Here is a 13,467-nt window from a genome sequence, read left to right on the forward strand (position 1 = left end):
TAACATGTATTGTTAGGGGTCTCATTATTGCTAGACAGAAAATAACATTGAATGAGTATAAGTTATCACACTTTAAAACAATCTATTTTGAGGAAAATAATAAGTAGTGTAGAAAAATTTCTCAGAAGATACAAATTTGGTGAATTATATAACACATACTGTGTATTTCATAAACCTATGCTAGAATATATGAAAAGGAAATTACTCCAAAACAATTGACTAAAAACCCTTGCGTTCCCCAAGTGGGCTAAATGGAAAAAACAAAGCTTGAAGGAGGTGAATTGTTGCAGAGAGCTATATTTTCCTGTCTTACCCTAGAAGGAGTGACATTTTCCCTCATGTTCCAACTCCAAGTAACAGAACAATAGAGTTCTTTGTATCACCCAAATCACTGACCTGCTGATTGTGCAGTCCTGAATTTTAGCACTTTTGTCTATCTGCAAGGGCTTCACCATCAAAGCTCAAACGCCTCCACAGACCCCAAGTCTGTAACTTTTCTTTCCCTGAGATTCAGCAGTTTTTGGTGAAATCTTATGGTTTTCATGCCTTTCTGTACATTTAATCCTAAAAAATAATCCAGTACACACACATTGTTTTACTCAGTATCAATGAAACAATAGAGGAGTAAATTATGATTAAATAAAACTTTTAATCAAGAGGACTATATATTCCATTGATCTGCCTTTGAGCAGGATTTAATCCGAACCACCTTCTCCTACCCTGACCCCACCCTCAATCTATCCTTGTGCCTCTTTCTTAAGCTCTTCTGTGGTATCTTCTAGCATCTAACTGGCCATTAGGAAGATTGTAGTATCAACTCAACAGATATCGTGAAGCCTGTAGCTCTTTCTTAATTGATCATCTCTTGCAGCTTGCTACCTGTGCCATTGCAAACATTTCCCCAAGGTTCTTCTCAGAGCTGCTTTTACTTCTTTGTTTTTCAGGCTGTAGATGAGGGGATTCACTAGGGGAGTGACCACACCATACTGTATGGAGAAGATCAGCTCCAGAGGTGAGCCTGAGGTTGGCATGAGATGACGGAGGAAAGCTGAGCCATAGAAGAAGCTCACTGCGGTGAGGTGGGAGGAGCAGGTGGAGAAGACCTTGTTTCTGCCCAAGGTGGAGCTGATGCTCAGGATGGTGGAAACAATGCGCACATAGGAGAAGAAGATCAGGAAGAATGTACCAAAGCCATGCAGGAGTGTGGAATAGACCAGGACAGTGAGGTTGGTAGAGACATCAGAGCAGGACAAAGGGAAGAGAGAGGGCAGCTCACAGCTGTAGTGATGGATGGTTTTGGCCTCACAGAAATCCAAGTTCATTATCAGAGGGATGTTAATGAGTGCATCTAGAAAGCCCAGGCTCCATAAGCCCCACACAAGCTGCATATACAGCTGATTATTCATTACCTGGCCATAGAGGAGTGGGTGACAGATAGCAGCATAACGGTCATAGGCCATTGCTGACAGTAGGCAGACTTCTGTTCCTCCAAAGTCAAACAGAAAAAAGGCTTGAATTAGGCATCCCTCTATTGAAATGGTTTTCGTTTTAGACAGGAGGTTCTCCAGTAGCTTGGGCACAGTGACTGAAGAAAAGCAAAGATCTAGGAAGGAAAGGTAACTCAGAAAGAAGTACATGGGTGTGTGGAGGTGAGAATCGGTTCTGATCACCAGCAGCATTGTCAGGTTCCCCATCAGGGTCAAGGGGTAAATCCCCAGGAAGAGCACAAAGAGCAATACCTGGACATTGGGGTCAGCCGGCAGCCCAAGGAGGATGAAATCAGTGATGGTGCTGTGGTTTCTCAAGGCCATTTGGAGAGCATGTTTCCTAGAAATAAATATAGGATGGACTTGAAACTTGTCTTGATTATACCCAATTACATAGTTAGGGACCCTCTTTTATGTACATGCTCCTAAATATTTAGGTTTCACATATCCCTTTATTGACTATCTAGAATTCCTTCTTCCCATCTAGTATTTGGTTTCAAACTCACTGTGATATTTCCATAGAGCTGTTATTCTACTTAAAAAACTGCTGAGGAAATTTGTGAATTTGTTCAGACCTAGTCCATCAACTGGACACTGCTTTGTGAGCAGTGTTCTGGGTGTGTTTTACACATTGTAGCAGAGTTCCAGGGAGCTATTTCAGCAGTTGTCTTCTCTCCTCCATTTTCCAACCTGTTCTTGCCCCATTTCAAAACCCTCCTAAGATTCATAATTGCTTAATAGTATCATTTTGTCTTTCTTTAGCTTTTTGTCATTGATACCACACGTTAACATATATTGTTGATCCTTTGAGACAAGATTAATAGATGATTGTGTGTGCATGTGTGTGTGTGAGAGTGTATGTGTGAATGTTGGATATGGGGCAAGTGAATAAGGGAAGAAGGTATTGCTAACTCCTTTTTGCATTTTAAAAAATGAGTATCATAAATTATGTAACTCATCCAAGGCCATGACTTGTATACATAGACTTTATAGGACCCTGAGACACCAGGTCTTTCTTCCATACAGTAACTTGCATTTAAGGCCTGCCTTCAGATCCTCCATCATACATGGCATTTAGACAATGTTACAGTTGGTCTCAACTCTTTTGGTCTCAATGCTGTGGACAGATGGATGTACTTGCTTCCGAGCACCCCACAGGAATGACTTTCACTCTGTTTTTACTTGAGCATCTGCTCTATTTGAAATAGTAAGGTAATTAAGAAAAAATCTTATTTATTGTTTACCCCATCTTAATTTTGACCTTTTATTGAGATCTTTTGTGATCATTTGCTTCTCTGAACTCCCATAGTCCATAATGATAATAAAAACTAGCTTTTTTTTTTTTTTTATCGAGGGCCTAATATGTCTTTGGCACTCTTAAAAATCTGACATTTTCTTATTTAATTTCACAAGACATTCTGGGTAGATCATTCTATCCTAATTTTTCAAATCTAGAATTTTGCCTTCCCAGAGTGAATGAGTGGCTACATCAGGATTTCACCGGCATTTTCATTATTGTTTCTCATCTGGCACATCTGCTTCCCCTTTTCTTATGTATTTCTCAAGGGTGTTAGCTCTCCTCCTGTGGCAGCCATGGAGGTGCTCCACTTGGGTAACTTAAAGAAAGAACCTAACATTCAGCAGTGAAGGATGTAGTTAACTGACAAGCATCCAGTTGCAGTACCTTTGAGATTGACCGCAGCTTTAGCAGAGGCCAAAGTGTTCCCAAGCAGTCAGTGACTGAGCCTGCCTTCTCAAAGGGGCGGTCATTCCTCCAGACCTCCCACTGGCTTGTATGAATGTTTATCAGATCTGTACTGCAGTCTGAAGCTCTCTGAGACATTTCTGCTTTCCTTCCATCATTCCTGTTGCCAGTGTCATGTCTGGATCATGGTCTGAAGGCTTTTCTGACCCAATCCTGATTCCTACTCTTTATCTTTCACAGGCCCCTCCCCACCAAATTTCATGTAATCCTACTTCTACATCAACATCTCTTCTGGGAGGACCTCACCTAATATACTTCCACTCTGTGCTAATTCATTAACTCACCATAAGCAACTCTCTTCATTTTATGCCATTGCTGAATCACCATCTTGTTTTGGCAGTTAGTGGTTAGACTATTTATGCCACGTTTCTTTCTTTTCTTTTTTCCCTCAAGTAATGACACTACAGTTCTTTGATGAAGGTGATTATGCTCTAAATTACTTGGCACCTCTATACCATAATACTTGACCCAATAGGAAGCATATATGGTGGATCATTTATTACCTTTTGTTGGATGAAAAAAGAAAGCAATGAAGTGAATTGAACAGACTGCTTAGCCAATCTTCTTTAGAAAAGTCTTCAGACTCATTAACTTGATAAGGATTCAGCACTAAGAAGACAACAAAGTGGGAAGCAAAGAAATGGTATGTGTGTATGTATGTGTGTTTGCATGTGTGTGTAGATTGTCTCAGTTTTGAGCAACTGGTGGTGTACTTCATGTATTCCATGCCTACTATCCCATTTCAGACTATCAGAGAGGCTAAAACCCATGACATTCTCTGTTCATTCATTCATGTTTCTGAACATTAATTTATTTAGTGTATCTATGGGTTCTTTAATGCATCTTTTCCCTTAACTTAGTCTTCTATACATTTATTCTTTGATAATTCTTCCATCTATCCACCCATAACTCAATCATTCATTCACAAATTGCCTGCTATATGTTAGGTTATGCTGGGCTTAGAGAAGACCACATTGCAGATACTTATGTTGAACTGTTATATGTATGCACATTTGTCTCCTAGATTTTAAGTCACTCTTGTCCAGTATCCAGGGATGACTATCTTTCTAGACTAGTTCCTTACACTTCATTTGCACTTGATATGGCACTATACATTCAAGTTGTGTTTCTTTATGAAACATCCTTGGTTGGCAACTTCCTACAGTCTTCTGACAAGTCTCTTGACCTCTTAGCCTGCCTTTTATTCTCTAGCTTTGCTCTGACACCAGAGTCTGATGTTGGTATTGCCGAAAGGACTCACAACAACTAATTAAATCCTGGAAAACTAGTCAACTTTCCAGTCTTTGTCATTTTCTTTACTTGGACAAAAAAATTAGAGCAGTCTTTTCTCCACTATTAATATTAAACATTCACAGAGATCCCCAGACTATTCGCAGAGATCTGACTTAGAACTTAGATCTAGATTATATCTCAGTCTGTCTTACAGGTGAATCTGTAGTTTAGGATGGCCCAAATTAACTCTGATTCAACAAACAAAGAGAGAAACTTGCAGGAAAAAAAGTCTATTTTAAGGAAACTCTCATCTCTGAGTTCAAGTCCTTTCAAATGAATGTTTTCTCTGCTTATCTTCAATAGCAAAATAAGAATCACACAAACCATAATTAATTTTAATCATTCTTTTCTGGAATTTGAAAATTTCTCCAAATATTTGTAATTTTCTGAAGGAATCAAGACAGATAATTGCTTCAATTATTCTACACATGCTTTTTTTAAAGTAGCCTTCATGCCCAATGTTGGGCTTGAACTCACAATCCTGAGACTAAGAGTTGCATGCCCTACTGACCCTTACATGTACTTTTTAAAGTATACCTGACCACCTTGTTTATTGGTGTTTCTGACTATGCACCTAAGAACATGTCAGCATCTGCAGAAGATATTGGGAAGTGTCATTTAAGGATCCAAATCCTGAAAACTTTGGTCCAGGAATGAGGGCCCATATGACTCAGCAGTGGGGCAAGCAGCAGTCTGTGTATTGTGATTCTATTTGTTTAAAACAGTCCTGACACATACCTTTTTTTTTTTACAGATGAGGAACTAAGACAGAGAAAAGTTAGGTAACTTTCTCAAGATCATAGAGATAGTAAAGTTAGTTGGAATTTGGGCTCAGGAACTTTGCATTGGACATTGTCATATCCTAATCAAGGGACAGGTATCTGGGGTCATTCCCTGGAGAAGAAGCCATATAACATTTAATACAAAGTGCCTAAAGTCTTGGTAGCCTCACATATATTTAATTTTTTAAATGTTAGTTAATTGAACAAACACTCGGATTGATGGATTGTTGGAATGAGAAGAGAAAGAGCTCGAGTGTTTCCTCTATTCACTGAATGTGGGGATGTTCTGCATAACCAAATGCAGGTGGGATAGGGTAGGAGTTTGTTTACTCAGGTGTAAGTGGTATAAAGACCCTGGATATCTAGACAGGTACCTCAATTAGGGAGGAGGGATGAAATCGTAGGAGAGAACTGAAAAAGAACTTTTTGAATCCAGATATTTTTTCGCAAACCTGTGCAGATCCTGCCCCCCTCTCTGTGTGCTTCTCATCATCTGTATTTACTTGGGCCAAGGGGAGTTAGTAATGCAAAAAGAAAGAGAGAGAACGTTCTGTAGTACATGTGGTTTGGCGTCCTAGAAGAAGAGGGTTTCCTCAGAGCTGCTGTTATCTGCTGTCTACTCTGGTGTACTCTCCACTATCCCCATCCACCTTGACATTTTTGCTTCCACCTGCTGGTCCCAGGTTTCACTGAACTTCTAGAGCCCAGGCAAAGGCAGAGTTTGAACCCAGGATGCAAGATGTGCCAGATCCCAATGCTCAGTGTAACTCATTGAGGATAGAGAGTTCTTCCCATGGAGCTGCTTAGGTCCAAGGCCCCACTGTACGGAAAATGTGATTTCTGGGTCAGGGACCTCAGTCTCCAGCAGACAGAAGTTAATGAGAAGACAGGAAAAGAAGGCTGGATTAGGAGAGGGAAAGATAGGGAACAGAAAGGAGAGAGGAGAAACTTCAGAGCAATCATAGTGGACATTACCGAGTTCCAAGCTTTTTCTGATTCAGAAGATTTCCTGTCACTTTGGTCTTTTCATGGTGGGATCTCATCTGGACTGGGATGGTCTCTATGCCCATGGGAACAAATATTTCTGTAGCCTAGTTACAGGAGAGGCAATCAGTCTTTTTATTTATTTATTTTTTCTGGTTGGAAATGACAGTGAGAACAGAAAACTGATTACCCCAGAGCTAGATAGTCTTAAAGGTAGAAGCTTCAAGACAAACATTTTCTGAGCTCTGACTTGGTCCTGCCTTTTTCTCCTACTCATTACATGGTAAGACTATCAAATCCTCAACAAAAACTGTGAGGAGTTTCCCTCCAATGGTCATAGCGCCAACCACAGAGGCATCTCTTTAATTTCCTCTCTGATTCTAAATACTGACATAGAAGAGTCTGAGAAGTGAGTTATTCTCACATAAAACCCTTGAGGAGAGGGTATATATAGATTAGGCAGTCAGTAATTGGCCGACTGAGCCTGGCAACCTAGGAGATGAAGGAGCCAATGTCCTCTATTCCCTGAAGTCATAGCTTGAAGCCCAGTTTGAAACTCATTAACTAGAGAAGTTGCAATTTGTAAGAGCCTCAGATGATTCTATTCAGTATGGTCTTTTGGAACTTCTGTGTTGGAGTTATAGCCTAGGATAAGATCACTTTCCCAAAATATAGCCCCTTGGAATGCTGAATATTTCATGCGGAAGGAATTTGAGAAATATCAGGTGCAGAAAGGACTTTCTGACCTTCCCCTGAAGCAAATCATAAAACCCTCATGTGAGAGGTGCCCTCCCTATACCTGGAGGAAAGGGGCATCCTTATTGCCAAAGGTGAAGGGACACAGAGAGGAATCTGAATAGGCCTTGCTAATTACCAGCCCCAGTCTCCCCACTCCCATTTCCTATACTTGGCTCACTTTTTTCTTATCACATCTTTCCATGACTTTCCCGTCTTTCTGTAAAAATACTCAGGTTTGTACCCTTTGATCAACATGTTCCTATTGTAAGGTGTTAGCTAAGCTATTGGTAGTAATCAAATTCTATATATAAGTGTACCAAATCAATATGTTATATAGTTTAAACTTACACAATGTTGTATGTCAGTTATATCTCAATAAACCTGGGAAAATATCCCACTCAGGTTTAACGGTTTCTTCTGGGCTTCCTTTTCTTATGTCCCACAAAACTTATCTTAAATAATATTTGTATCCTTTTCTCTTGTTAATTTGTCTTTTGTTACAGGGGTCTCACTCGTGAACATGAAATGGTACAGGAAAAAGGTATTTTTCCTTCCTAGAGGTGTAAGTATCCTAACTGAGTTTAGAAACCTTGGATCCATCAGCATTTGTAGAATTAGTAAGTTTTTTTTCTTTTAATCTTGAGAAATTCTAATGAAACCAGAATTCAAAAAGGAAGAAACAGAAAATAACACAGTCACAATACAATCCCCTTGTTTTAATCACTACATTCTCACCTACTTATAAGAAAATTTTTCATAACACTCAAATTAAGATATAAAATTAAAGTATTATAAATATTGTCTTATAGTATGCTATATAAGATTCTTTTAAAAGGCTAGAGTTTTGGAACAAATAATATTGTCATTTATATTATTTGGTGCAATTATAACAGCCCTTCATCCAGTCCTAAGGGTTAACTTAAGGGTTAGCAAATTAACACACTCCTTGCTTGCTGACTGAAGGCCCTTGATCTGTAACAGAATTAATTTATTTTCTTTGAGATTTGCAGACCACTGGTCTTGGGGAATGAAAGACCAGAACTTTCCCAGGCCACAGAGCCCAGCAAGTCTATTTGAAACTGAATTGGCTTTCTCATTAACCCAGTAATCTTTTAGCAAAATATTTTTCTTTTTTAAGGTCACACAAATGACTTTACCAACCCTCCTTTGTGCATCTGTAGACCTTGCTCTCCTTTACAGAAAGAACAGAATACTCTTGCACAACCACCCCTGGGCACCAGACCTTCTTGTACAACCTGAGAGCACCAAGATAACTCTGTAGTTGGCATCATCAAGTCTGCATGTAATAAAGAAATGTCACAGACCCCTGCACTCCCTTAGCTGATTAAACCCCTTTAAAAATCTCTGGGCCACGCAGAAACCTTGGAGTTGGCTTTTGGACAAGAATTTACCTTTTCCAAAGGCAGCCAGCCTCCTGAATAAAGCTAACATTCCTTTTCACTCAAAACTCATCTCTTGAGTATTGGCCTTTTGAGTGACAGGAGCCAAAATTGGGTTTCGGTAACAAAATTACTTTTTGGTACAGTTATAATATTAAACATGTATTTAGTGCTCACTAAATGTGTGTGTGTGTGTGTGTGTGTGTGTGTGTGTGGGTGTGTATTTTTAAAAAGAAAACCACAAGCCCCAAATGGCATCACTTAGCTTAGGGTCCCACGTCAGTAAACCAAGACTTAATACATAACCTAACTGAAGTTTCAACCTCCCAGGAAGGTAACCTTTAGCCAGTCAGCATGGGAATTTCATGGTCAACACTCGGAAATTTACTGATAGTCCCCTGTGTTCTCCTTAGGAGGGCAACCTTGCCTAAAACAATGGATTCTTTCCTAATAATTTCCCTTTCTCCACTCCCTCTCTATGTTTGAAAACTTTCCCTTTGGAACTCCCTTCTACTTGCTAGATGGAATGCTGCCCGACTCATCAATCAATTAATAAATCCAATTAGAGCTTTAAAATTTACTTGGTTGATTTTTGTTACTTAAATATATGTGTGTGTGTATATACATATATATGTTTATATATATATAACACAGATATTAAGCATACATTATACATATATATATCAAAGCACATTAAAGTTACTGAATAAAAACAAATCTGGTATCCTAGAGGAGTGTGGTGTAGTAGCTTAGAGAAAATGCTTTTGGGTATGCAGATTGTGTTCAGAAGGAGGTAATAAAACATTTTCTTTGCATTGTATGCATGAGGTAGTGAGCTATTCCATTCAGGTGTGTACTCTTTTCAAAATTTTGTTGACATATTAACTCTTATTGTGCTTTTGTGAACTGCAGGACAAGAGATAGTCACAAACACCTAAAGGTTCCTTAGTGACTCTATGTTACCCCTCTGCTGAGGTTGTTATAAAATATTGTTATCTTGGATAATAATGCAGTCAAGAATGACTATTTCTAGTACTCAAGCAAGAAGCAAAACAGGAAAATAGGTTGAAAATGAAACAGAATGTTGAAATGGGCTGAAACATGTTTACCTTATATGAAAATCCAAAGTTTGATAATTATAGATCGAAAGAGAATGTTTTCCAAGAAGAATTGATAATTGGCAAAAATGGCTTAGACAAATATCTTTTAGGTAGAAAGTCAGTGAAGTTCTGCAGAGGGTAGTTTGAGGGCACCAGGTGGGCACAGGGACATAAAGAAGTGGGAGGCATGCAGACAGAGAAGAAGGACCACAGGGCTTATGGTCCCCCAAAGTGGAAAGAGGTCATCATAGACCTTGTGTAGGAACATATTTCTGTATTTTGGTTTCATTTGAAATTCAGAGCAAAAGTCTTTCTTCATGATCAGTCCCAGGCATTGATGCAGTGAATTCCCTATATCCATACATATTCTGGGACAAACAGATGTTCTGTATTTGACAGCTTCTCAGTGATGTCCCTCTCCAGACTGACTCCTTCCCCATCTCTACGTAGCACTATTTGATCGTACTGAGTCTTCTCCCTTTCCACAGCTCTCCCCTCTCCTCTTCTCATCATTCTAGCTTTACTCCCTTTTATGCTCTTTTTGTAGTAGGAGTGTTATACTTATATGTTTACTTGCCGTGAAAGGCAGAATTTTAAAGATGGCCCTTCAAGATTCCTGCTCCATGGTTCTTCAAACACGAATCTAGAGACTGCTGTGAAGGGATTTTGTAGATGTAATGAAAGTCCCAAATCAGTTGACCTTAAAATATGAGATTATACAGGTGGGCCTAATCCATTATCAGCCCTTTAGAAGCAGAGAATTTTCTCCAGATGGTAGAAGAAGGGGACATGAGAGAGATTCGGAAGGTGAGAAGTAGGTGATACACTGTTTTGAAAATGGAGAAGACCATATGAGAAGTGAAGGGGTCTCAATAAGGAGAGAATGATCCACAGTCAACAGCCAGCAAAGAAATGGGGACCTCAGATCTACAGTCTCAAGGGACCGAATTCTGCCAACAATCTGAACTTCCAGAGCCTGTGGAGAAGAGCCCAACCCAGCCATCACCTTGATTTTGGTCTTGTGAGACCCTAAACAGAGAACCCAGTGGTGTCTGCCTCAATTTCTGACCTAGAGAACTTTAAGGTAATAAATGCATGTTATCTTAATTTGCTGAAGTTATTACGGCAATAACAGAAAGCAATAGAGAACTGGTATACCTGTTAAATTGTGACTTCCCTGTGTTGGCCACATTTTCTATTTCTGCCTATTTCCACGGACCTTACCACCACCCATGACCCTTTCCTCCACCCCATAAAGGCCAAGTCTTTGTTTTCCCTTTCTCAGAGACCCAGGATCTTTTATTCCTATAAAAATCTTTCCCCAGAAACATTAGTTCAAATTGAACATTCAGGACACAAAATATTTCAGGGTCCATTCTAATTTGAATGACTTTAAAAAAAGTGACTCATGAGACATGTTATTAACTAAGTCTATGAAGCTGAGAAGGTTTTCTGACTTATGTGCTCTGTGTCTGAATAGGATTGATTCTGAGCCATGAAAAACAAAATAGCTTCTAGCACTTTCCTTGATAATTTTTAAAAAGGGAGAATCAGCAATGCACATTGCAACATGTGACAAAACAGGAAATCAGGAACTTAATGTCAATCATGAGATTTCTTGCTGCAGTTCTAGTTTGTGTTTCTTTCATGTTATATCTCTTCTGTGCTGAGACACTGTAAATATTTTATCATCATTCTTCTCAGAGCTGCTTTCACCTCCTTGTTCTTCCAGCTGTAGATGAGTGGATTCACCAGGGGAGTGATTACACTGTACTGTATGGAGAGGATCAACTCCAGAGATGAGCCTGAGGTTGGCATGAGATAGCGAACAATGGCTGAGCCATAGAACAGGGTCACTACTGTGAGGTGTGAGGAGCAGGTGGAGAAGGCCTTGCTTCTGCCTGTGGTGGAGCTGATGCTCAGGATGGTGGAGAGAATGCGAACATAAGAGAAGAAGATCAGGAGGCAGGTCCCAATGGCATGCAGGAGGGCAGAGCAGAGTAGCATTGCAGAGTTGGTGGAGACATCAGAGCAGGAGAGAGGGAAGAGGGAAGGCAGCTCACAGGAGTAGTGGTGGATGGTTTGAACCTCACAGAAGTCCATATTCAAAGCCAGGAGGATGTTCATGAGTGCATCCAGAAAGGCCACGACCCAAGAGCCCCACACCAACCTCTCACATAGCTGTTTATTCATTACCTGTCCATAGAGCATAGGGTGGCAGATGGCAGCATAGCGGTCATAGGCCATCACCGACAGCAGGCAAGCCTCAATCCCTGTAGTGGCAAACACAAAGAAGACCTGAGCCAGGCAGCCCTCTACTGAGATGGCTTTCCTCTGAGACAGGAGGTTCTCCAGCAGCTTGGGCACAGTGACTGAAGAATAGAAGAGGTCTTGGAAGGAGAGATGGCTCAGGAAGAAGTACATGGGTGTGTGGAGGTTAGACTCTGTATGGATCACAAGTATTATCAGCAGGTTCCCCAGCAGAGTCAGAAGGTAAATTATCAGGAACAGAACAAAGAGCAGAACCTGGACATGGGGGTCAGCAGATAGCCCGAGAAGGATGAACTCTGTGATGCTGCTGTGATTCCTTGAGGCCATTTATGGTCACTGTTCTTTAGAGAAAAATTAGGAAAGGGATTGAAATTTCTTCTTTCCGTAACAGTTTCCAGAAGACATCACTCTTCTCTATTTATTCCCTATATCTTTCCCTGTATCTTCCTTCTTGCCTTGTCTGATCTCCATTTTCATAGCCCTCACATCTGCCTTTAATGGTTCCATGGAGTCCTTCTCCTCCCTGGCTCTCTGCTGTGCTGTCTCTGAGCCCCGGAACAGCCCCACAGGGGACTTTTTCCTAATAATGCTAATATGCAGGAGTATGATCAAATATGCAGGCCTACCAGAGAACTGCCCCATGACTAAATTACAGAATCCTTTAGCTGGGTCCTTGTATTCCACCGCACGTGTCATCTTTTGGGAATTCCAGCAGATGTCCTGGGGAGGCTGATGCAGATCTCTGCTCACCTCTATTACCTGGTCTTTACTCCCTTCTTCAAAACCCTCAATGGTTCATTAACTGATTAACAATAGCAGAGTTGTGTTTGTGTAGCAGTTTATCTTGCACAAATGACTTCCACCCATATTTTCCACTGTGTGTGTGTGTATATGTGTGTGTGTGTGTACAGAGAATGGTGAGACAAGAGACTGAAATCATTTCGTAGGTGAGAACATTTAAGCCCAGTGATCCTAGAACTTGTCTAGATCCCTACACTGGTCAGTTCTTTGAACAACAAGGAATTGAATGCTGCATTTGATTGTAGAACAAGAGCTTGTCTGCTACATGACCTGCTTAGAGAAAAAGCCAAACTCCCTGGTTTGGATTTCAAAGCCTTAATCACCCAAGGTTCTCTAGATGCCCCACTGCTGAGGCCAGATAGCTTTGCTTGTTCCCCATCACTCCTGTTTTCTCTGATTTGATTCAGGCTGATGTATTTTGTGTTCCTATTAATTGATTTACATCTTATATACCTTGGAATTCCTGCCTTATTTACCACCTATTCCATGAGTTCTTCTTTGATCACTCCCTTCTCCGTTCTCACATAAATCTCTCGGAAAATCATCATGAACCACATTTTTTCAGATGATGAAAATAAAGCTAAAGAAGCTAATTCAAGATTCTAATTAATCTCTAGTCTAGGATCTTAAAACCTTGTCTGCTTCCCTTTTCTGTGTAACAATCCATCAACACACTGTAAGTTTTACCATTTTTTGTATTACTAATTTGCCTTATCACCTAGTGATATGTGTGAGTATCATTTCTTGTCTACAATGAGAATGCAGTTTCATGGGGGGCTGGAATGATTTTCTAACTCACGCCCCATCAATATTTAATGGACCTTAAATAAATCATTGTTAAGTAAG

The 13,467-nt window shown here is 40.1% G+C and overlaps 2 protein-coding genes across 2 annotated transcripts; both read right to left on the bottom strand.

Annotated features, from left to right (window-relative positions):
- Nucleotides 1-875: 875 nt before the first annotated feature.
- LOC116642653 (olfactory receptor 8S1-like) lies at nucleotides 876-1,811 on the bottom strand. The gene has a single exon (XM_032421136.1). It carries the CDS (start codon nucleotides 1,809-1,811, stop codon nucleotides 876-878), a length of 936 nt encoding a protein of 311 aa, XP_032277027.1.
- A 9,388-nt stretch (nucleotides 1,812-11,199) lies between these two features.
- Nucleotides 11,200-12,147, bottom strand: LOC116642623 (olfactory receptor 8S1-like). Its single transcript, XM_032421104.1, has one exon. The coding sequence runs from the start codon at nucleotides 12,145-12,147 to the stop codon at nucleotides 11,200-11,202; it is 948 nt and encodes a 315-aa protein (XP_032276995.1).
- Between the last annotated feature and the right edge of the window lie 1,320 nt (nucleotides 12,148-13,467).

Source organism: Phoca vitulina, unplaced genomic scaffold, assembly GCF_004348235.1.
Source record: "Phoca vitulina isolate PV1807 unplaced genomic scaffold, GSC_HSeal_1.0 scaffold23, whole genome shotgun sequence".
In the NCBI taxonomy this organism is placed as follows: Eukaryota; Metazoa; Chordata; class Mammalia; order Carnivora; family Phocidae; genus Phoca; species Phoca vitulina.